The 25,271-nt window shown below is 42.2% G+C and overlaps 1 protein-coding gene across 4 annotated transcripts in view; it reads right to left on the bottom strand.

Annotated features, from left to right (window-relative positions):
* Positions 1–24,960, bottom strand: part of prx (periaxin) — a 28,050-nt gene extending 3,090 nt beyond the window's left edge. Inside the window, exons 1-8 of one of the 4 annotated variants that reach the window (XM_034547769.1) lie at positions 24,919–24,960; positions 21,448–21,503; positions 20,203–20,310; positions 17,616–17,741; positions 16,610–16,769; positions 14,581–14,774; positions 14,037–14,302; positions 124–13,760 (exon numbers count right to left, since the gene is read on the bottom strand). In XM_034547769.1, the coding sequence (XP_034403660.1) occupies positions 124–13,760; positions 14,037–14,302; positions 14,581–14,774; positions 16,610–16,769; positions 17,616–17,645 (14,287 nt within the window). In that variant the 5' untranslated portion in view covers positions 17,646–17,741; positions 20,203–20,310; positions 21,448–21,503; positions 24,919–24,960. Of the gene's footprint in view, positions 1–123; positions 13,761–14,036; positions 14,303–14,580; positions 14,775–16,609; positions 16,770–17,615; positions 17,742–20,202; positions 20,311–21,447; positions 21,504–24,918 lie in introns of those variants that run through there. The other 3 variants (XM_034547772.1, XM_034547770.1, XM_034547768.1) reach the window with 3 other exon arrangements.
* Positions 24,961–25,271: the final 311 nt, after the last annotated feature.

Below are 25,271 nucleotides of genomic sequence, written 5' to 3'. Positions count from 1 at the left end.
TTCAAAATATTCTTAGCAAGTAATCAAGTCTCAAGACTCCTTTTTAACCAATTTATAATAAAACATGGTTTACTTGGACAGCATCAACCTTTTGTAAAAGTCTATGTCAAACTTCATTCTTACCTGTGGAGTGTGGCTTCAGGGTGAACTTTGGGACCTTGAACCAGGTGGAAGACTCTCTTTCTTCAGACTCCCTGCTTTGGCTCTCGACCTCACTCCAAGCCTTGACCTTTGCTGAGCTGAACTCCATGGTAGAACTAGCCGGGGACTCTGAGCTGTCCCTATCCAGCATATCTGTTCTGGCATGAGATGACACCACATCCTTCGAGAGATCCTCACTATAACCAACAAAGGCGATCTTGCCTGATATTAGTTTAAGCCCTTTAGTGTCTTCCACTTCTCCCGGTTTCACACTCATTTCCTTGTCCTCCCCCTCTGCAGCCATCTTACCATATGGAGAGGTTAACTCCACTTTTGGAAGTTTGATTTTGCCACTGAATGTCCCTTTATTTTCCTTAGAGACCTTGTGAGGATTTGCATCTTTTTCACTGTTGAGACTTGAACTTGAACCTTCACCCTTTAGACTGATGTCGAACAACCCTGATTTGCCAGGAGGAAATGATACGGTCGCTGATTTATCTTTGGACTTGTCAAAACTTGGTTTCATTTCGATTTTGGGCATTTTCACTTTGACATGCTCTTTTTCAGCCTCAGATGTTGTCTCCTCTTCTAGGAGGCCTGTGCATGCAGCGGGCCCATCTGCCTGTGCAGGATTTACTAAGACAAAAACAGCTTTCTTTACTTTTGGCATTTTAGGGCCCTCATACTGGATGTCTTGCCCATAGATATTCATTCTTCCATCAGGAGAGGAGATGAAGGGCAATGGAACACCAAATTTAGGGATTTGGATTTTCTTGCCTTTTTCTGTTTTGTCCTCATCTTCGTCTTGTGATGTACCAATATCAAACTCTATTTCTGGAATCCTGGGAACTTTGATTTCTGCTTTAGATGACCATGTGCCACCCTCTCCTTCTATGGTTTTCAGACTAACACTTGGTAATGTAACCTCTGGCACTGGTATATTAATACGATCTTTGTTCTCTTTATGTCCGTTGTGGGTTTCAATTTCAACTTCGTAATCAAATCTTTCTTTAGTTTTGCATCTGTGTTTGACCTGACCACCTAACTCTTCATCGCCACAGTTGTTGCACATTTTTACTTCTGCTGTTAGATCTCTGCCAGTTTTCTTTTTTGGCATTCCAATCCTGAATTTTGTTCCTTTGACTTTTGGCCCCTTTACTTTGCTGGTGGTTACTGCTGTGTTGAGATCCAAATCAGGTAGTTCAACCCTTTTCCTGTCCTTCTTGCCCTCTTCTCTATGAAGTCCTAGATCAAGCTCCAGGTCTCCTTTTGGACCTTTGATATCTATTGTTGGCATCTTGAGTTTCAGACCTTTGTGCTCTCCCTCAACATGCAGATCAGCTTCTTCACATGCTTCTGTGTCTTGCTTGGCTTTACTTAGTGTCACATCGATGTCCAAATCTGGTGATGTGACTTGTGAAACGTTTATTTTCCCTCCTGCCTCAATGGTTGGTAAGCTGATCTCTGCTTCACCTGCTTTACTCTTGTGCAGTGATATACTTTCATTTGGAAGTTTAACATGTGGACATTTGAACCTTCCTCCTGAAATGTTCATCTCTACAGCAGGTGCTTTACTTTTACCTTTAGGTAGAGAGATACCAACTTTTGGCATCTTGATAAGTGGCAGTTTGATTATTCCTCCCTCTGCCTCCATTTTCTCTTCTGGTATATCAATATTTGCTTTTCCTACAGGGATAGATATGTTGACATTCGGCATCTGAAACTGTCGCCCATCTGCCTTAATCTCTACCTCTGGACCTTTGATTAAAGGTTTTCCGTGAGGAAGAGATATGTCTACTGTTGGCATCTTGAACTTTCCTCCCTCATCAACATTGGGACCTTCAGGTTTTCCTTTTGGCAGTGAAATGTCTACTGAGGGCATTTTCATCTGTGGCATTTTAGATATGCCTCCCTCAATTTTAAACTTTGCTCCTTCAATTTTGCCTTTGGGCAGAGAGATGTCAGTATCTGGCATTTTTATGTGAGGCAATGTTAAGTTTCCTCCTGCAACTCCCTCTGTTTCAAGATTTGGGCCCTCAGGTTTTCTTGGAGGCAGAGAGATGTCAAAATCTGGCATTTTCCAACGAGGCATTTTTAACTTTCCCCCATTACCTCCCTCTATTTCAAAATCTGAACTTTCAACCTTTCCTTTGGGAAGTGATGTACCAACAGAAGGAATGTTGAGATGTGGCATCTTGAATTTCCCACCTTCTCCTTTGATCTCCATCTCTGGACCCTCAATCTCCCCTTTGGGCAGAGAGATGTCGATGTTAGGCTTTTTCATGTGAGGCATTTTGAATTTCCGTGCGGAAGCTTCCCCCATTTTAATATCTGGACCTTCAATCTTACCTTTGGGCAGAGAGATGTTGATATTGGGCACGTTCATGTGAGGTATTTTGAAGTTCCCTCCGGTACCTCCCTCCATTTCAATATCTGGACCCTCAATTTTTCCTTTAGGAAGTGATATATCAACAGAGGGCATGTTGAGATGTGGCATCTTAAACTGTCTACCATCTCCTTGGATCTCCATCTCTGGACCCTCAATCTTTCCTTTGGGCAGAGAGATGTCAATATTGGGCATTTTTATGTGAGGCATTTTAAATTTCCCTCCAGTACCTCCCTCCATTTCAACATCTGGACCCTCAATCTTTCCTTTAGGAAGTGATATATCAACAGAGGGCATGTTGAGATGTGGCATCTTAAACTTTCCACCTCCTTGGATCTCCATCTCTGGACCCTCAATCTTTCCTTTGGGCAGTGAGATGTCGATATTTGGCATTTTCATGTGAGGCATTTTGAATTTCCCTCCGGTACCCCCCTCCATTTCAACATCTGGACCCTCAATCTTTCCTTTGAGCAGAGAGATGTCCATATTGGGCATTTTTATGTGAGACATTTTAAATTTCCCTCCAGTACCTCCCTCCATTTCAACATCTGGGCCCTCAATCTTTCCTTTGGGCTGAGAGATGTCCATATTGGGGATTTTTATGTGAGGCATTTTAAATTTCCCTCCAGTACCCCCCTCCATTTCAACATCTGGACCCTCAATCTTTCCTTTGGGTAGAGAGATGTCCATATTGGGCATTTTTATGTGAGGCATTTTAAATTTCCCTCTAGTACCTCCCTCCATTTCAACATCTGGACCCTCAATCTTTCTTTTAGGAAGTGATATATCAACAGAGGGCATGTTGAGATGTGGCATCTTAAACTTTCCACCTTCTCCTTGGATCTCCATCTCTGGACCCTCAATCTTTCCTTTGGGTAGTGAGATGTCGATATTGGGCATTTTCATGTGAGGCATTTTGAATTTCCCTCCGGTACCCCCCTCCATTTCAACATCTGGACCCTCAATCTTTCCTTTAGGAAATGATATATCAACAGAGGGCATGTTGAGATGTGGAATCTTAAACTTTCCACCTTCTCCTTGGATCTCCATCTCTGGACCCTCAATCTTTCCTTTGGGCAGTGAGATGTCGATATTGGGCATTTTAATGTGGGGCATTTTGAATTTACCTCCGGTACCTCCCTCCATTTCAACATCTGGACGCTCAATCTTTCCTTTGGGCAGAGAGATGTCCATATTGGGCATTTTTATGTGAGGCATTTTAAATTTCCCTCCAGTACCTCCCTCCATTTTAACATCTGGACCCTCAATCTTGCTTTTAGGAAGTGATATATCAACAGAGGGCATGTTGAGATGTGGCATCTTAAACTTTCCACCTTCTCCTTGGATCTCCATCTCTGGACCCTCAATCTTTCCTTTGGGCAGTGAGATGTCGATATTGGGCATTTTCATGTGAGGCATTTTGAATTTCCCTCCGGTACCCCCCTCCATTTCAATATCTGGACCCTCAATCTTTCCTTTAGGAAGTGATATATCAACAGAGGGCATGTTGAGATGTGGCATCTTAAACTTTCCACCTTCTCCTTGGATCTCCATCTCTGGACCCTCAAGCTTTCCTTTGGGAAGTGAGATGTCGATATTGGGCATTTTAATGTGGGGCATTTTGAATTTACCTCCGGTACCTCCCTCCATTTCAACATCTGGACGCTCAATCTTTCCCTTGGGCAGAGAGATGTCGATAGTGGGCATTTTCATGTGAGGCATTTTCATGTGAGGCATTTTGAATTTCCCTCCAGTACCTCCCTCCATTTCAACATCTGGACCCTCAATCTTTCCTTTAGGAAGTGATATATCAACAGCGGGCATGTTGAGATGTGGCATCTTAAACTTTCCACCTTCTCCTGGGATCTCCATCTCTGGACCCTCATTCTTTCCTTTGGCTAGTGAGATGTCGATATTGGGCATTTTCGTGTGAGGCATTTTTAATTTCCCTCCGGTACCTCCCTCCATTTCAACATCTGGACGCTCAATCTTTCCTTTGGGCAGAGAGATGTCGATATTGGGCATTTTCATGTGAGGCATTTTAAATTTCCCTCCAGTACCTCCCTCCATTTCAACATCTGTACCCTCAATCGTTCCTTTAGGAAGTGATATATCAACAGAGGGCATGTTGAGATGTGGCATCTTAAACTTTCCACCTTCTCCTTGGATCTCCATCTCTGGACCCTCAAGCTTTCCTTTGGGAAGTGAGATGTCGATATTGGGCATTTTAATGTGGGGCATTTTGAATTTACCTCCGGTACCTCCCTCCATTTCAACATCTGGACGCTCAATCTTTCCCTTGGGCAGAGAGATGTCGATAGTGGGCATTTTCATGTGAGGCATTTTCATGTGAGGCATTTTGAATTTCCCTCCAGTACCTCCCTCCATTTCAACATCTGGACCCTCAATCTTTCCTTTAGGAAGTGATATATCAACAGCGGGCATGTTGAGATGTGGCATCTTAAACTTTCCACCTTCTCCTGGGATCTCCATCTCTGGACCCTCATTCTTTCCTTTGGCTAGTGAGATGTCGATATTGGGCATTTTCGTGTGAGGCATTTTTAATTTCCCTCCGGTACCTCCCTCCATTTCAACATCTGGACGCTCAATCTTTCCTTTGGGCAGAGAGATGTCGATAGTGGGCATTTTCATGTGAGGCATTTTAAATTTCCCTCCAGTACCTCCCTCCATTTCAACATCTGTACCCTCAATCGTTCCTTTAGGAAGTGATATATCAACAGAGGGCATGTTGAGATGTGGCATCTTAAACTTTCCACCTTCTCCTGGGATCTCCATCTCTGGACCCTCAATCTTTCCTTTGGGCAGAGAGATGTCTGTATTGGGCATTTTCATGTGAGGCATTTTGAATTTCCCTCCAGCACCCCCCTCCATTTCTACATCTGGACCGTCACACTTTCCTTTGGGCAGAGAGATGTCGATATTGGGCATTTTCATGTGAGGCATTTTGAATTTCCCTCCAGCACCCCCCTCCATTTCTACATCTGGACCGTCACACTTTCCTTTGGGCAGAGAGATGTCGATATTGGGCATTTTCATGTGAGGCATTTTGAATTTCCCTCCGGTACCTCCCTCCATTTCAACATCTGGACGCTCAATCTTTCCTTTGGGCAGAGAGATGTCGATAGTGGGCATTTTCATTTGAGGCATTTTAAATTTCCCTCCAGTACCTTCCTCCATTTCAACATCTGTACCCTCAATCTTTCCTTTAGGAAGTGATATATCAACAGAGGGCATGTTGAGATGTGGCATCTTAAACTTTCCACCTTCTCCTGGGATCTCCATCTCTGGACCCTCAATCTTTCCTTTGGGCAGAGAGATGTCTGTATTGGGCATTTTCATGTGAGGCATTTTGAATTTCCCTCCAGCACCCCCCTCCATTTCTACATCTGGACCGTCACACTTTCCTTTGGGCACAGAGATGTCGATATTGGGCATTTTCATGTGAGGCATTTTAAATTTCCCTCTGGTACCTCCCTCCATTTCAACATCTGGACCCTCAATCTTTCCTTTGGGCAGAGAGATGTCGATATTGGGCATTTTCATGTGAGGCATTTTGAATTTTCCTCCAGCACCCCCCTCCATTTCAACATCTGGACCTTCACACTTTCCTTTGGGCAGAGAGATGTCGATATTGGGCATTTTCATGTGAGGCATTTTGAATGTTCCTCCTGTACCTCCCTCCATTTCAACATCTGGGCCGTCAATCTTTTCTCTGGGAAGAGATATATCAACAGAAGGCATGTTGAGATGTGGCATCTTAAACTTTCTACCTTGTCCTTGGATCTCCATCTCTGGACCCTCAATCTTTCCTTTGGGCAGAGATATGTCAATATTGGGCATTTTAATGTGAGACATTTTGAATTTACCTCCAGCACCCCCCTCCATTTCAACATCTGGACCTTCACACTTTCCTTTGGGCAGAGAGATGTCAATATTGGGCATTTTCATGTGAGGCATTTTGAATTTCCCTCCAGTACCCCCCTCCATTTCAACATCTGGACCTTCACACTTTCCTTTGGGCAGAGAGATGTCGATATTGGGCATTTTCATGTGAGGCATTTTAAATATCCCTCCAGCACCCCCCTCCATTTCAACATCTGTACCCTCAATCTTTTTTTTAGGAAGTGATATATCAACAGAGGGCATGTTGAGATGTGGCATCTTAAACTTTCCACCTTCTCCTTGGATCTCCATCTCTGGACCCTCGATCTTACCTTTGGGCAGTGCGATGTCGATATTGGGTATTTTCATGTGAGGCATTTTCAATTTCCCTTCGGCACCCCCCTCCATTTCAACATCTGGACCTTCAATTTTTCCTTTGGGCAGTGAGATGTCGATATTGGGCATTTTCATGTGAGGCATTTTGAATTTTCCTCCTGTACCTCCCTCCATTTCAACATCTGGACCTTCACACTTTCCTTTGGGCAGTGAGATGTCGATATTGGGCATTTTCATATGAGGCATTTTAAATTTCCCTCTGGTATCCCCCTCCATTTCAACATCTGGACCTTCAATTCTTCCTTTGGGCAGGGAGATGTCGATATTGGGCATTTTCATGTGAGGCATTTTAAATTTCCCTCTAGTACCTCCCTCCATTTCAACATCTGTACCCTCAATCTTTCCTTTAGGAAGTGATATATCAACAGAGGGCATATTGAGATGTGGCATCTTAAACTTTCTACCTTCTCCTTGCATCTCCATCTCTGGACCCTCAATCTTTCCTTTGGGCAGTGAGATGTCAATATTGGGCATTTTCATGTGAGACATTTTGATTTTCCCTCCTGTACCCCCCTCCATTTCAACATCTGGACCTTCAATTTTTCCTTTGGGCAGTGAGATGTCCAAATTGGGCATTTTCATGTGAGGCATTTTGAATTTTCCTACTGTACCTCCCTCCATTTCAACATTTGGACCCTCAATCTTTCCTTCAGGAAGTGATATATCAACAGAGGGCATGTTGAGATGTGGCATCTTACACTTTCCACCTTCTCCTTTGATCTCCATCTCTGGACTTTCAATTTTTCCTTTGGGCAGAGAGATGTCTTCATTGGGCATTTTTACGTGAGGCATTTTGAATTTTCCACCTTCTCCTTTGATCTCCATCTCTGGACTTTCAATTTTTCCTTTGGGCAGAGAGATGTCGATATTGGGCATTTTTATGTGAGGTATTTTGAATTTCCCTCCGGTACCTCCCTCCATTTCAATATCTGGACCCTCAATCTTTCCTTTGGGCAGAGAGATGTCGATATTGGGCATTTTCACGTGAGGCATTTTAAATTTCCCTCCAGTACCTCCCTCCATTTTAACATTTGGACTTTCACACTGTCCTTTGGGCAGAGAGATGTCGATATTGGGCATTTTCATGTGAGGCATTTTGAATTTTACTCCTGTACCTCCCTCCATTTCAACATCTGGACCTTCAATATTTCCTCTGGGAAGAGATATATCAACAGAAGGCATGTTGAGATGTGGCATCTTAAACTTTCCACCTTCTCCTTGGATCTCCGTCTCTGGACCCTCAATTTTTCCTTTGGGCAGTGAGATGTCGATATTGGGTATTTTCATGAGAGGCATTTTGAATTTCCCTCCAGTACCTCCCTCCATTTCAACATCTGGACCTTCACACTTTCCTTTGGGCAGAGGGATGTCGATATTGGGCATTTTCATGTCAGGCATTTTGAATTTTCCTCCTATTTCATCAATCTTTGCCTCATGCTTTACTCTTGGCAGGGATACATCCAGGTCTATCTTGGGAATGGAAACGTTAATTGTTGGCATTTTGGGAATTTTGAGGTTTCCCTCATAACTTCTGATATCAGCCTCTGTGACGTCAACCTCTGCTTTGGGGAGAAGAACCTCAGTCTCTTGTGTTTTAGCTGCTGGTAGTGACAGCTCAACAGATGGTATCTTAACCTTGGTTTTAGACTCAATGTAACCACTTGGTTTACCTAAATCTTTTTCTTTAGAGCCAAATCCTGGCATGGAGAACTTTGGTAGTTTGATAGAGACATCGGGTGCATGGAAGCCACCCTTCCCTTCCACTTCCAGTTTAGCATCAACCTCTCCCTTTGGGAGTTGATCCTTTGGTGATGATATGTTAAACTTGGGGAATTTCACTTTATATTTAGATTTTTTGTCTCTGTTCTCAACACTGATTTCTGGTTTAGAAATGGCAATTTCCCCCTTTGTTACTTTGACATCCACATCAGGACAAGACACAGATACATCTGCATGCTTTTTGGATACACCAAATGAAGGCATTTTGATGTTAGTCTTTTTTACTTTTACTTTTCCATCCCCATCAAACTCCACTGATGGTGCCCTAATCTCTCCTTCCACATGTGGTAGGCTGAGGGAAACATCTCCCTTGGGGCCAGACATTGCCAAATCACCACTCTTGGACTTTCCACCAAACCTAGGAAGAGAGAAACTGGGGACATTGAGGGAGACATCAGGTATCTCAAAGCTGCCCCCGGAAGAAGGTCTGCCTCCCTCTGATTTAAGAAGCTCCACTTCCACATCATCAACTTTAGGTTTGGTGAGGCCAAAGTCTAGATCCACCTTTGGAGCTGAGATGTCAACTGTCGGTAGTTTGACAGAAGGAAGTTTGAGCGATGCATCTAGACCATCTACACCACCTGTCTCGATATCTGCACCTTTCACTTTTAACCTGGCTGGATTAATATCTTTTTTTAAACCAAAAACCTTCAAATCTCCTGATGCTTTCAGACCACTGGTGTCCACTTTAAGACTTTTGTCTTTCAGCCCAGAGGGAAGGCTTAGGTCAAGATCAAATTTGGGGAGATTAATGTCAAGACTTGGCATTTGGAGCCCACCACCTTTTTTACCAGATAGGTCAACTTTTGGCACTTCAAACTTTCCCTTTCCAGATGGTCCTTCAATATTGATACCTTCCTCGACTTTTCCCACTGGAACTGAAATTGCAACAGCTGGCAATGCAATACCTCCTCCTTTCATCTCTGGTCCTTCCACTTTGACATTGCCTTCTGGCAGGTTCATCTTTGGAAGTGAAACATCAGATTTGGGCATTTTGAATGTGCATCCTTTTAACTCAGGCCCTTCAATAATCAGGGCAGCCTTTCCTTTAGGGAGTGACAGATCAATGTCTGGCATGTTGATTTTTCCTCCCTTAAATTCAGGACCTTCAATATTCACATCAATTACCTTTGCTTTTATTTTAGGAAGTGAGATATCAACAGAGGGCATGTGGAACTTGCCTCCTTTTCCAACATGCCCTTCAATGTCAATGTCTACTGTTTTTTCTTTGGGGAGTGACATATCAATGTCTGGCATATCAATCTTCCCTCCCTTGATGTCCTGGTCTTTTATTTTGACATCACCCTCTAGGAGACTCACTTTTGGTAAAGACACATCAAATGTGGGCATTTTAAATGTACCCCCCTTCACTTCAGGGCACTCAACATTAAGGTCTCCTTCAACTTTTCCTTTGGAGAGTGAAATGTCAACAGTTGGAAAGTTAAACTTTCCTCCTTTAATATCATGAACTTCAGGGCTGATATCTACTTTTGGAGACTTCATTTTGGGGTGTGAAATTTCACCTTTAAATTCAGGTCCTTGAATATCGACATCAACTCCCTTTGCTTTAATTTTAGGGAGTGAGATATCAAGTGAGGGCATATGAAACATGCCTCCTTTAGCACTGTGCCCATCAACGTCAATATCCACATCGGCTTTTCCTTTTAGAAGGGACATTTCAATCGTTGGCATATCAATTTCTCCTTTCATATCTGGTCCTTCCACATTGGCATTAACCTTTGGGAGACTCAATTTTGGTAGAGTGACATCAAATTTGGGCATTTTGAATTTCTCTCTTTTCACTTCAGGGTCATCAACATTTATTTCTCTCTCAACTTTTGCTTTTGGAAGGGAAATGTCAAGAGTTGGTATGTTGATCTTTCCTGCTTTGACATCAGGACCCCCAAGGCTGATATCTACATCAGGAGATTTTATTTTGGGCAGAGAAACATTAAGTGATGGCATGTTTAGTGTTCCACCTTTAACACCAGGGCCTTCAATATGTATGTCTGGATCCTTAGCCTTTATTTTAGGAAGAGAGATATCAACAGATGGCATATGGAACTTGCCTCCTTTTCCAGCATGCCCTTCAATTTCAATTTTTCCTCCTGCTTTTCTTTTGGGGAGTGAAATATCAATGTCTGGCATCTCAATCCTCCCTCCCTTAATGTCTGGGCCTTTTAGTTTGACATTCCCCTCTAGGAGACTTACTTCTGGCAATGAGACATCACATTTTGACATTTTATATTTACCCCCCTTCAACTCAGGCCCCTCAATATCAAGAGAGATATCAACCAAGGGCAAATGAACATTGCCTCCTCCTTGTCCCTGAACGTCAATATCTCCCTTTACTTTTCCTTTTGAGAGTGAAATATCAACTCTTGGCATTTCCACATTGCCCTCTGGCAGGTTCATCTTTGGAAGGGAAACATCAAATTGGGGCATGTTGAATTTTTCTCCTTTTACTTCAGGACACTCAATACTGAAGTCAGTGTCAGCCTTTCCTTTGGAGAGTGACAGGTCAATGCCTGGCATGTTTATTTTTCCTCCTTTAAATTCAGGACCTTTGACTTTTCCTTTCGGAATTGCAATATCATATGAGGGTATTTGAATATTCCCATCTTTTCCGGAGTGATTGTCAATATCAATATCTCCCTGTGCTTTTTCTTTTGGAAGTGAGAGGTCAATTTTCGTCATTTCAAATTTCATACCTTTAACTTTTGGCCCTTGAAAATTCACATCCCCTTCAGGGAATTTTACTGCAGAAAGGGCGATGTCTACAGTGGGCAGGTTGAATTTACCTCCTTTTCCTTGACCTTCGAAACAGATATCACCCTCTAATGCCCCCTGAGGGGTTGAGATGTCAATAGTTGGCGTTTTAATTTCCCCACCTCTAATTGCTGGTCCCTCGATGTTGATGTCACTTCGCTTTGATTTCATTTTAGGGAGAGAAACATCAATTGAGGGCATATGAAAATGTCCTCCTTTACCTTTAGTTTCTAGGTCACCCTCTACTTTCCCCTTTGAAAGAGAGATATCAATTGAGGGTCGCTCAAGGCTAATATTTCCCTCAGGCATCTTCATCTTTGGTAGCGATGCATCAAATGTAGGCATCTTAAACTTGCTTCCTTTTCCTGTTGGTCCCTCAATATCTATTGTATTCTCTGCTTTTGGAAGATAGATATCAACTGTAGGCAGTTCAGCTTCAATATTGATCTTTGGTCGTGACACATGTAAGGAAGGCATCTGGAACTTTCCTTCTATGGCTCTAGGACCTTTAATCTTTACATCCCCCACTGGTGATTTCATAACAGGAAGAGAGATGTCGACTGACGGCATGTTGAACTTTGCTCCACCTTCGACTTCTGGTCTTTCCATATCAATCTCTACCTCCTTGTTTTTTATCTTTGGGAGTGAGATGTCAAAAGTTGGCATATTGAACCTGGCACTGCTATCACCACTGCCCTCGAGCTCCATGTTGCCCTCTATGTTCCCCATGGGGAGTGAAAAGTCAATGTTTGGAAGTTCAGGGTATTCTAGCTTCACATCTCCTTCAGGTAGCTTCATTTTTGGGAGAGAAATGTCTAAAGAGGGCATGTTAAATTTGAACTTCCCTCCTTTTACAGATGGACCATCTATGTCACCCTCCATCTTTCCTTTGGGCATTGATATATCCAGAGAGGGCATCTGAATCTTTCCCCCACTCTCTAGCTTGGTTGTCTCTATGTTCATATGTCCCTCTGGTTGTTTTAGCTTTGGTATAGAAACATCAAAGGCAGGCATTTTGAAGTTTCCTCCTTTCCCAGTCCCGTCTCCTTGCACTTTGCCTTTGGGCAGAGAAATGTTGAGTGTGGGCATTTCAAATTGACCACCTTTCACTTCAGGGCCTTTAATGTCGACCTCCATCTCACAAGTTTTCATTTTAGGGAGTGAAATGTCAAAATCAGGTGGTCCTGTTTCGCCTTTGGGAAGCGTCAGGTCTACTTTGGGTAACTTGAAGCCTTCTCCTTTCATATTAACTTCTCCTTCTGGTGACTTAATCATTGGAAGACATATGTCAAACTCAGGCAATTTGAATTTCCCATTTCCACCAACATAATAATCCATATCCACATCCCCACCTTCTGGTTTCCCCTTTGGGAGAGAGATGTCTACAGTAGGTAGGTTGAATTCCACTCCACCTTCTGGACCTTCAATATCCACTTTGGATGATCCAATTTTTGGCAAAGCGATATCAACCTTTGGCATGGACATTTTGGGCCCTTTGAAAGTACCCTCCACCTCATCAGGAATTCTGCATCTGGTGTCCAATTCCAAATCAACATCAGGCACAGAGATTTCAACGGTAGGCATTTTGTTTGCTGTCTTCCCGGCTCCTTTAAACTCCGGGAGTGAGACTTCCAGGTCAGAATTTCCTGTCACTTTTGATCCAGAAAAATCTACAGAAGGCATTTGAATCGATGCAGCTTTTACTGAGGGATCGACTTTCTTCTTTGGTTTGGTGATATTTGCCTCAGTGAAATTAATCTCCCCACCTCCTTTAATTGCTACTTTTGGAGGCTTTATGTCAGCGTGAGGGAGTTCCATTCCTTTGGTTTTCACCTTGATGTCACCATCGATCTCATCAGAATGACGCAGGAGTCTAACTTTTGGCAGTTTCAACTTTGGCATTCTTAACTTTGCATCTCCTTTGCCTTTGTCTACGCACCCTTTTCCCACAGCTGCCTCTGCATCAGCTCCTCCTTTGATGTTGATTTTAGAAGCCTTGATTTCAGCCTTTCCCTTCACAGTGGGCAAAGATGCCTCAGCTTTTCCTGAAGGGAGTGCAAACTCCACATCCGGCACATTAATCTTAACCCCTCCCTTCTCCATGTCCGGGTTTTCATCACCAGACAAATTGAACTCCACTGATGGTAGCTGGGTGTTCACACCTGGAGGGTTCAGTTCTACAGATCCAGTTTCCAACGCGGAGCCTGATTTTGTGTGCTTGGTATTAGGAAACGTAATTCCAAACTTGTTTCCTTTTCCTTTGGTTTTCACCTTAGCTCCCGTTATCTCAGATGGAGAGATATTCACCTGTTCCTCGGGTCGTCCTGTGCCCACTTTCCCTCCTGTCTCTTCTCCAGTGTAACTCTTTGTTTTCATATGTGGAAACCTGAAAGGACCATGTAAAGAAAGGAGGGAAAGATGAAGTGGAAAAAAACATTATAACAAAGACACAGCAATTATTCCAAAATGCCTTGTAAAGAATTCTTTATAAAAGAAAAAAAACCTTTTCAGATAATGTATCTTCGAAATCCAGGTACTAATAGTATTGCATTACAGTATACTTTACCATCATATTGTTGCTCGACATACCTCTTCAAATGTTGCTTAGCAGTAATATTTCAACGTGAAAAGTAAAAACAGAAAGGACACAAACAAGGCCAACCTGATCCTCTTTGCCTTCCCCACGGCAGCTTCTCCTTCTCCTTCTCCTGCTCCTTCTCCTGCTCCTTCTGCTTCTGCTTGGACCTTTGTGCTTTTCCTCTGTTTGAATTTGGGGAGAGAAAACTCCACGTCGACATCACTCTTCTCCAGCCTGGGGGGCGTTCCCTCTATCACCAGCTCCTCCTTGCGCTTCTCCTTCAGCCTCTTCAGACCAAAACGACCACCTCTCTTCTTCTTGGTCTTGAAGGGCTTGCTGCCCTTCACACTCTGAAACACACACAAATGACAAGATTGAGTAGTGTACTATTTGCTGAGGTGCTGTCTCTAGGTTGATCAATGTTATATGAAAGGATTTGGAAACTGCATGTTTTAAATCTAATTTGAGGTTCTAAACAATTAGACATGATTGGATGTTTATATATATTTATAAGCAATGGAAGAAGTTACGTTACAATTTTAGCCAGATTATAACAAATTGAAAATTCTACTTAATTTAAAACAGCACAATTCAGTTGAGAGACAGCATGCAGAATATATTTGATTACCATTTTGGCTATCTTGGCTTTGGGACCTTTGACCTCCACACTGGGAACTTGAGGCCGCAAGTCAACCTCTGCTTCAGGGATGGTCCTCCTCAGCTGGAAGCTGACCTTATACGGCTCCGCACACTGAAGGATCTTCAGAGCATCTTCATACTTCACATTGTCAAAGTAGACCTTGGCACTCAGCAGCTGGTCACCTTCACACAGAGAGCAGTATACGTTTCTAGGTCCAGTGTTAAGACCTTTCAAAGTTATTTATGGAACTGGGTTTTGGGATCAAAAATCCAAATTCTAAACTCAATCTGATGTACAGTAACTTGATATCCTCCACGTATAAGGGACTGGTGGTGCGGCAGTGTCCTGCATCCAGTGATGAGTAGAGTAGCCAAAAACTGCACAAATTAAATACATTCTTAAAAACAAGTACCAGTGGTGGAAAGTAACTTGTATTCAAGTACTGTACTTCTTATAGTTAGACTGTGTAAAACCTTACAATAAACATGAGCAAATATATTGATGTTATACAACAAATTAAGCAAGAGAACTTGAGCTACAAGAATCCACACATTTCCACACAACTCAAACACCAACTGAAGGAATTATGAAAATATCATAATCATCGTTTTGTCAGGAGTCAGCCCACTCAGCATGTTTCCGGAACTAGCAACCCGTAGCTCGGTGCTATCAGAAAAAGCCAGATAGCAAAAAGCAAAAGGACACAGATTCTAAATATATTTTCCAAATCCTTCTGCACCAAAGCATCTTCGAGATATGAGCCAAAGAACACAGCAACATGAATCGCTTTAGCGCTTACAGTCACAAATGTTGCTTATCTTTGGCTTTTTAAAAAAATAAATATTTTTTCTTCTTCTAGTCAACAAAGACTGCTATATTTGGATGTATTGAACACCATAAGTAATATACAAGTGAAATATATGGTTTGGTACATGAGAAAATTCAAATTTCCCAAATGCCCATTTCGCCTAATTAATCTGTACTAAAACCTCTCTAACTTTGTTCTGCTTTACTTTTTTAAAGTCAAACTTTGCAGAGAGACTGTTCACATAGTGTGCTATGATCTCTGCTGTTTCTGTGCATCCTTCCAAAAGATAATCATCCTGAAAGTGCTTTTTTTTTTTCTAGCCGAACCTGGAAATTCAACTTTTGCTGTCTTTCATCTTTCTTTACTCTTAACCAGTAACAAATATAATAATATCTACACATCTGAACAAAAGCACACATGGTTTTCCTTTATTATAACACCAACATTATTCAAATAGCCTTTGTGGTTGCAGAGCTACACCCTTTTTAGTTTGGGTATGTTATTTCGAGCAGAAACCTAGAAAATAGGTTGGGGTTTAAAAGGTTAAGAATATCTGCTCTTGAATACATGCTGCTGTCTTGTCCCTACTTCTTTCACATTAATTATATGGACGTAATTTACAGCAGATCTTTCAGGTTCAATATGTTCGGTCATTTTTAACAACATACCCTCAGACTAAGGCACAACTTAGTTACCCTTAGGAAACTATGGTGAAATACTTGGTTAGGTTTAGGCAACATACCTACTTAGTTAAGTAACAACGGTCTCATTGCTGAAAGACCGGATCAGGTGAGAGCACCGGGTCGCTCCAGTTGAAGGAAGATTATATAAGTCTATAATCTTTTTGAAATCATGTGTACATGGTAAGCCTTTTTAACACCCACAAAGATTCACCTGAATAAAGCATAGAACAATCATGAAACAGCAAAAAAACATCTAATAACAATGGGGCACACTAATAATTTAGAAATATTATATGATTATGCTAATGCGAATGTGTTGCATTTCTTATTCAAATAAGTATATATACATATAATAAATTACTCATTCAGGCTAATTGGGAGATATGTAATCAGATTTAATCATTGTCAATGAAATACAGGTGTGTTCACTTGAGCTCCATTGTTTGTCGTCTTTTTTATAGTCTAAAAAAAGTATGTTTCCAACAATTAAAGGTGCCTAAAATGAGTCAGCTGTGACCGCAGGTACCTTCCTGTAGACTGAGATGCTTGGCGGCTGGCGAGTCTCTGAGGACGTCCTTCACAAAGATCCCTTGCTGTCCTCCACCGGTCACACTGTAGCCGCTGGCACCGGCCTCCGCCTCCGTCTCCACCACGATTTCCATGGATTGAGAGGCTTCCTCCACACACTGACAGACACACATCCAACTTGTAATCAACTTTTAACAAAATCAGGCCCAAGAGACCATGTTGTTTTGGTCAGACATTAATCTGTGGTGAGACTGATCTCAGTCTGCCGTAGTTGTTGCGGATCGTTTAGATTCATACTTGATACTTAAAGATTAAGCCCTGAGTGACAAAATATATTATGTATTCAATTTAATTGTTTTATCAAGTAAGGACAAGAGTGACTAGACAATTCAATATAAGTATTCATAAGTATAAAGTATTAGTATAAAGTCAATGTTTTTGTTGCATCTCAAAGTGAGAGTGCCTGATCCGAATTGCCAGGGACACTGATGATTTACACTATTTGTCTGAAATATAAGGAAATAATAATTGAAAACGCACGATTATGCGGACTCTAAAGTCCATAAAAATAATCAACCTATCAAAACAAACTGAATGTTCTTCTGTCTTGTATTTCATTCTTTTTCTTTTCTGAGAAAGATTTGATTCACGAAGGGCTTCGGCTGTGTTTTATATGTCACTTTGCTTGCTTGAGTGAGTGCAGAAGTTACTGTGGAGCTATTTGTCCTTTCACACTTTACTTCTGGATCCATTTGATCCATTAAGCTGTCATGGAGGAAAGGTCACTCTATTCTTGGATTACTTCCAGTTTTCCAATGACTGAGCGGAGGAAACAACTCGATCCATAGAAGGAAACTAACCTTTATCAACCAGTGGTGACTTGGGGTACTGGCAGTTAAAGCTATAATTAAGTTAAAGCTTTGGTTGCTGATCAACCACCGATACCAACTAACATAATCAATACTTCCTCCTTATATAATAGTGTTCATCCGACTGCTGCTTACTGTCTGCTCGTCTGTAGGCTCGGAGTCCATCTCTGGTTGGGCCAGTTGGCAGGTGGACTCTCTCAGATGACTTCTCTTCTGACTCAACACCTGCTTCAGCTCTGCATGGAGCTTCTCCTTCTGCACCTGCAGACAACACAGACACATGGGTGAGATGATGTGCAGTGTGAGTGGACGTCGAGAAGCCAAAAGAACAACACAGAAACAACCAAACTCTGGTTGAAAAAGCGTTGTCACCCATATTGATTTGGGTTTATGCTTTTACCTCGATTAGAACTCCACCCTCATTTCTTTAATATATACCTTACCGGGCAATCTTAAAGGGATACAATTATTAAAATGCTAATGTTTTTTACGTTAAAGAGTTTATTATTTTAGGTTGGTGATATTAAAATGTATTTTAATATTTGAACAGTTTTTATTTTGTAGTGCAATTTGAGCGACAATTTGCAAGTTTGTTATCATCCTTAATTTAATTAAAAAGTACATTGACAGCGAGGTGAAGCAAATATTCAGAGATCTTTAAATTAATTAAACATACTTAATGTATTAAAATGTCCACAATATTCAACTCACAGAAAAAGTTCAGGTATTCATACATTCATGTAACCCCATAATGAATATTGTCAGGAACAAGGGTGGTGTATTAAGTCAACAGGAATTCTTCTCCATTGTTCTACATTTCACTTTATGTTGTTTCAACATGCCTGTTAGCTACACTGGTGTTTTTGTTGGACACCAGTTTTGCTTCACAAGTGCTAACGTACTACTTTTTAGTTGGTGAAAGCGGGTCGGAGTGTTTCCACCGACACCTGCAGCTAGTTTCCGATCTGTCACATTCAGATGCTTTTTGTTGTTGACTTTTCGTCCAGCAGCTGGCGGTCGGTCACCTGCTGCACCATGAAAGGGCTGCGACTGGCATCTGTGCTGAGCTCGGAGAAATGAGAGGTTGTTTATGTGCAGGACAATGACCTCAGCAGATCCCGCCTGGACTATTGTGATACTAATTGTATGGGCCCGCTTGGTGGCTGCTGGGTTCATGATGTTACTCCGAATGCTGGTTCATGCAGAAACTCCTTCAGATCAGGCTCCAGCAGAGACCAGCCCGCCGCGGACAAACCCAGATCCGACTTTGCTGCCGACTTCGAAATGGCTTGCTGGTGGGAAGGAAGGCACATTTTTCTTGGGGCCCCGGATATCCATTGTTTCTGACAGTTCATAGAGTGGTTCAATCAGAAAGAGTGATTTTGCTCAGTAGTTTTGCTTCATTCAGTATATGATAACACAAGAGACAGAGGAAAAAAAAATATTATAATAATATATATTAATGCAAAGAATAGAGAGATGTCGATAGTTATTTATTGTATTTCGAGTTTGCTCGTTCACACTCGCTCACTGGAGACAGTTTCTAACTTCCCTTTCCTTTGCCTCAAGTAAACCTGAATGTAAGCAGGTAACACTCGTTAACAACTACCGACAGCCACATTCTGTAACTACCTGGACTTACAGGTAAACCTGAATGTAAGCAGGTAACACTTGTTAACTACAGACAAACACATTTTGTAACTACCTGGACTTACAGGTAAACCTGAATGTAAGCAGGTAACACTCGTTAACTACAGACAGACACATTTTGTAACTACCTGGACTTACAGGTAAACCTGAATGTAAGCAGGTAACACTCGTTAACAACTACAGACAGACACATTCTGTAACTACTTGGACTTACAGGTCACTCCGTGCATCATTTACTTTGAGCTAAACTCCTGTCTGTCGTTGAGAGACGTCACTTGGCAGAGTGAGAGTGTCAGCGCAGCAGCCTCTCCAAGGTCCTAGTGCCCGGGAATTATATATCGTTAAGTATGATGATGGGCTATTGGATTGTAATTTGAAGGGGAGAAAACATACAAACCAGAATGCACGCACATATGTAGCATGTTAGAGATATAAATAACTTGTCCATGTGAGAAACAATAGTTTAATATAATCACCAAAAAAAAAAAAAAAAAGGTCAATAATGCCAAATCAGGCCTAATCACGCCCCTGCTTCTCGCCAATCTCAGTCATTCATTCCGCCCGTTTGCTAGTAGTGCTATACATTGTATTGCAAATCTGCGCAACAGAGAGAATAATAAAACACGTCTGACGCTGTGTGTGTGTGTAACTTGCTGTGCAATGGTCTGAAGTCTAATAGGAGTATTTCCCCAGAATGACAAATTATTCTTTCAAAAGGGACAACAGTTATTTTTATGACTTGACCACATTTTTTCATGCATTTCCCCCATGGTACTGCATGTTCATTTACTTGGTTGTACACACAACCAAGTAATTCTTCCAGTTACAAGACTTGAAAATCCTTCAGCACCACGTGCCTTGGAATTTCATTTTATAGCTTTTTCATCGTGAGACATATATCATCACACCTTTATGGGCACATGAACCACCCATGCATGTGTAAATGGGTTCCCTTGTGTGTGTGTGTGTGTGTGTGTGTGTGTGTGTGTGTGTGTGTGTGTGTGTGTGTGTGTGTGTGTGTGTGTGTGTGTGTGTGTGTGTGTGTGTGTGTGTGTGTGTGTGTGTGTCTCACCACTCTCTCAGGGCTCTCCTGTTCGTCTGCAGAGCCGCTGTGGTGAGGGTTGCGTTGTTGGGCGGAGGGGGATCTGTTGGAGGGGGGCGACCGCCTCTTCTCTTTCACCTGCCCCACACAGCAGAAGATGGTGTTAGGTCACTTTGAAACATTTACGCAGCAGCATGTTTTTTCCCGTTGGGGTTTTACCCTTTAACTTTAACTAACAAGAACATCTGTGCCTCCATTGGGGCTTCTGGGGGGAATCTGAAGCACACGCGGACCCGGGGGCGTGAAGCAACCGCAGCTCAAGTCTCCCCAGCTGTTTGAATGTAATTCTGTTTTTTATTCTTCTTCTATCCTTTTGGGTTACTTCATGATTTGGGACACATTTCTCTCACTGGGAGACTGGGGGATAATTATTTATCTCCTTTATTTTATTTAATCTATATAATAACATCGATTCTCCAGAAGCTTTACTACCATTTTGTGTTTTTATTTGTAATGTTTATGTTTTCCACAGTTTCTCTGCTGGTTTCCGCCCCCTTCCCTTTTCTTTACCTCTTACCTCCTCTCTAGAGGAAACACGCCTTGTCCCAGCCTCCCACATCTCCTTCCTCCAATGCTTCTTAAACCCTTGCATGGTTAATCTGTTAAAAACATCCTGTTTAGCGCTTCACCTGTTGTCAGGCCGCGTTCTCCAAAGCAGATTGTGAGCTAAACTCCTTAAAATAATAACTGCTGTTATTATTCCTTTCAATGCTTTTCAAGAAAGACTCATTAGGATTCATTATCGACAACCAAATATAAATTTTTTAATAAACCATTTTGACAGTTACACACTCACTGTGAAAATCTGCAAACACACACATGCACGCACGCACGCACGCACGCACACACACACACACACACACACACACACACACACACACACACACACACGCACTACATTTTAAACATTAGCAACGACGGTAAAGTAAATTATAAAAACAAATGTCGACCCCTCATTGCAGTCATCAAAACGGAGTCCAATAAAAGAATCTCCACTGAGTTAAAAATGTCGTCTCCACATCCAGAAAGTGCAGCGTGTTACGACTGTGTGGAGGACAGATGACGCTTTTAAAATGGGATTGAGAACACAGAAATAAAACATTTAGCATCTCCTTCTCCGTTGGATACTGATGGAGACTTTATTGTTGTGGCAGAAGAACGACAGTAGCGTGGTCGGGTATTTGCATGAGCGGAGGCACGTCTTTGTGTACTTACGGCTTGATCTCTGGTCTGGCTAAAAACATGGCTGTCCTCTTGGTCTCTGTCAGAGTCTGAAACAGAAAAGTAACAACAAACAATTTGGAACCGGCTGAATTAATTTAACTGACTCAATTCAATTAATTCATTGAATTCGATTAAACCAAGACCTGTCCAATAAGTTAAAATGTAGAACATTTTTTGGAAACTATGAGGATCTCTGAATATCTCAGTAAACAGAGTGATTGTTAGACTTTTAAAAGTAATTCAATTAAATATATATTTTTTTATAAATACAGGGGCTGCACGGTGGTGGAGTGACTAGCACTGTCACCTCACAGCAAGAGGGGCCCGGGTTTGGTACCCGGTCCTTCTGTGCGGAGATGCATGTTCTCTCTGTGATTCCCTCCGGGTTCTCCGGCTTCCTCCCACAGTCCAAAGACATGCAGCTTTGGTTAATTGGACTCTAAATGGCCCGTAGGTGTGAATGTGAGTGTGAATGGTTCTCGGTCTCTATATGTGCCCTGCGGTAGTCTGGTGACCTGTCCAGGGTGAACCCGCCTTCGCCCAATGTCAGCTGGGATCCAGCACCCCACGACCCTGAATAGGATAAACGGTTTGGATAATAGAATGGAAAAAAGGTTCTGGACGTGTTCCACTTCTCCTGCAGACTTTTTACATCTTTCACACTTTAAATATGTTTTGTTTCGTTGGACATTCGACACATACAGTCTGCGGTAAATGCTGGGTTAGGGTTAGGGGTTGGGTTAGGGATTTCTGCTGACATGAAGCGGGCTGTATCATCTGACAGTAAATAAGCTCCAGTAGCATTCCTGAGGAGGTCTGTTCATGGCGGGCTTGTGCATGTGGACCTGAAGCATCTGTTGTCGTGACATCGGTCGTCAACTCTGAAGCTTCTGGGACAGTGGGCTCTAGATTCTTTCCACAGTCTTGGTCATGCCTCCGCACCGGCTACCCGAGCCGAAAACATCCAAAGTGCCCAAAGGAAACCAGTGGTACTCACGGCACACATCTACTGCACGTCTGTCCATACTTGGAGAGGAATCCCCCTTCAGCTGCTCTCCCTGAGGTTTTTTACATTTCTTTCCCTGTTAAAGTTTTGTTTGGGTATATTCCTCCTTATTGAAGAGTCAAAAGAACAGTGTCGTATTTGTACAGATTGGAAAGCCCTCTGTTGTGATATTAGGCTCTATGCATAACTAGAACATTTTGCAAGAAATTTAGATGGTGTGGCTACTACCGAGAGGTGTTTGTATACATGTATATTATATATATATATATATATATTTCCTTTCCTTCCTTCCTTGCCTCCTTTATTGGCTTCCTTTCTTCCTTTTCTTCTTTCCTTTCCTCCCTTCTGTCCTTCATTGCCTCCTTTCCTGGTTTCCTTCCTTTCCTTCTTTTTTTCCATCCTTCCTTCCTTAATTTGCTGGCTTCTATCCTTCCTATCCTTGTTTCCTTTCCTTCCTTCATTGCCTCCTTGCCTTCCTTCCTTTGTTCAGTTTGCTCCTGCCTGCCTGTGTGTGTGTGTGACACAGAGAGTGCACGGGGGCGGGCGACAGAGCCATACACTGCCTCTATGTGTACCACTGGTTGCCATGGTGTTGGTAAATCTGCCCTGATTAGCTTATTTGAAGCAGCTGTGTGTCCCTGACTAAGCTGGGTATTTCATGAAAAAGAAGCTGTCAAAATGTGGAATGTCACAGAAAACCATAGCTCTGATCGCAAAAGTGTCGAACATTAGGAGAGGCTCAAGGCTTTTGTGAACATTTACGTGTCCTTAAATGTGTTTTTGGGTTTAGATATGCGTCGAAGGAGAAAAATATTGACCTGAATTGCTGACAATCCTTGTAGTGGAATAACAGTAAACAGTAAAAGATGGAAGCAAAACTCTATTATCTAAATAATCCAAGAAATGAGAGAGATGGAAAAAGTCAGACAGAAGAGAGAAAAAGAGAGAGACAGAGAAATCAATTGAGAGACAGAGGGAGAAATAGAAATTAAAACAGAGAGAGGGAGAAACCAGGGTGAAGGGTAGACGATTTTCTACAAAACCATTTAAAACCCTGTCAAAAAAAACCTGATCAAATCACCAAAATAGTATCATCAATAGAGAGGAAAGACTAAGCCGAACACGCTGATAATGTAGTTTTACAGAACTTAGTTTGGGACAATGACCACGCCCCGAACGCAGCTTACTTCCGGTGCACTTAAGTACTTAAGTCCAGATCACCTGTTCATCCCACCTTGACTCTGTCTCCACATCCCTCCCCCCCAACCCCTTTGTTTGTCTAAAGCATTCCAACTAATAAAGACTAGAAAAAGCATTTCCTTCAGAAAATGCGTTATGGTTATGCTAAAATCTGAAGTTTGAAGCTGAATCAAAACTCTATTATCTAAATAATCAAAGATATGAATCACAATCCAAGAAACCAGAGAGAGGGAAAAAGTCAGACAGAAGAGAGAAAAAGAGATAGAAAGAGAAATTAAAAGAGAGAGAGGGAGAAACCAGGGTGAAGGGTAGACGAGATCTTAACACTGGGAGTGGATTTTCTACAAAACCATTTAAAGCCCTATAAATAAAAACGTCAAATCACCAAAATAGTATAGTTTCCTCCCTTCCTTCCCTTCCTTCCTTCCCTTCCTTTCTCCCTCCCTTTCCTCCCTTCCTCCCTTTGTTCCTTCCTTTCCTCGCTTCCGTAGTTCCTTCCTTCCTTCCTTCCCCCCCCGCCCCCCACTCCCCCCCTTGCCTCCTTGTTCGGCTTCCTTTACTTCATCCCTTCATTCCTCCCTCCCTTCCTTGCCTCCTTGTCTGGCTTCCTTCCTTCCTCCCTTCCTTCCTTCGTTCCTCCCTTTCCTCCCTTCCTTCCTCACTTCCTTTCCTTCCTTCCTTTTTCTTTCCCTTTCTCCCTCCCTTCCTTCCTTTGTTCCTTCCTTCCTTCCTTTCCTCCCTTCCTTTCCTTCCTTGCCTCCTCGCATAGCCACACCGAATAACAACAAGATCTTATTCAGATAATTCCTCTCATTTTAAACAGTAAATCTTATAGTTCAGATATTCGGTCATATTTTGTTTAACTAGCAAAGTGAGTTCAGATCACATACTCGTCAAACATAGATGTTCAGCGAGCTGAGATTGAGATCCAGGCGTTCCAATAATTATTTTTGTGCTGAGTGACAGGCATGGAATCAGTGCAGCAACAACAGGTGCAAATGAGCAGTCATTCCTGCTGTGGTTCATTAACCTACAGTAAACTCAACAGTGACGGTAATGGATGACCACGTTGTCTGTACATTCTGCATCCACAAAAACCTACATCTTTAGTCATCAGTAGTAGTATTTTTCAGTTAAAAAACATGTTTTTTAACATCAAAATGGAAAGTTTCTCGAGTTCAAGGTCCTCTGGAGAAAAAGAGAATATTTAAATTCAAGTAAAAATAGGATTATGAGCTAGAGTTCGACTTGAGCACCTGACAGCAGCTTTAAACTGAAGCTCCGTGGGACAGACGGACGGACGGCAGCAGGTGGTCGAGGTGGCACTCCCTGAAGAGAGGAGGAATGGAGGAATGGTAGGGGAGGAGGAGATGAAGATTTGAAATGCCTCACAGCTCCGTCTTATTATAGATCAGACCCACACACCTGCAGGCCTCCACACGCCGGATGACTGCCACATGTCCTGAGGGAGTATGTAACTCTCCATCCCAGCGGTAAGCGTGTTCTGTATTGTCTTATTAATATAATACAGAATGGGAAGAAACTGCAGGTTTTATCAAACTTTAAAGGTGTAGGACACTAAAAGGTATTTGAAGGCGAGTTGATTTCA

Source organism: Cyclopterus lumpus, chromosome 13 (genome assembly GCF_009769545.1).
Source record: "Cyclopterus lumpus isolate fCycLum1 chromosome 13, fCycLum1.pri, whole genome shotgun sequence".
NCBI lineage: Eukaryota > Metazoa > Chordata > Actinopteri > Perciformes > Cyclopteridae > Cyclopterus > Cyclopterus lumpus.
Note: the sequence above shows the minus strand (reverse complement) of the source record. Positions and strands in the feature narration are given on the sequence as shown.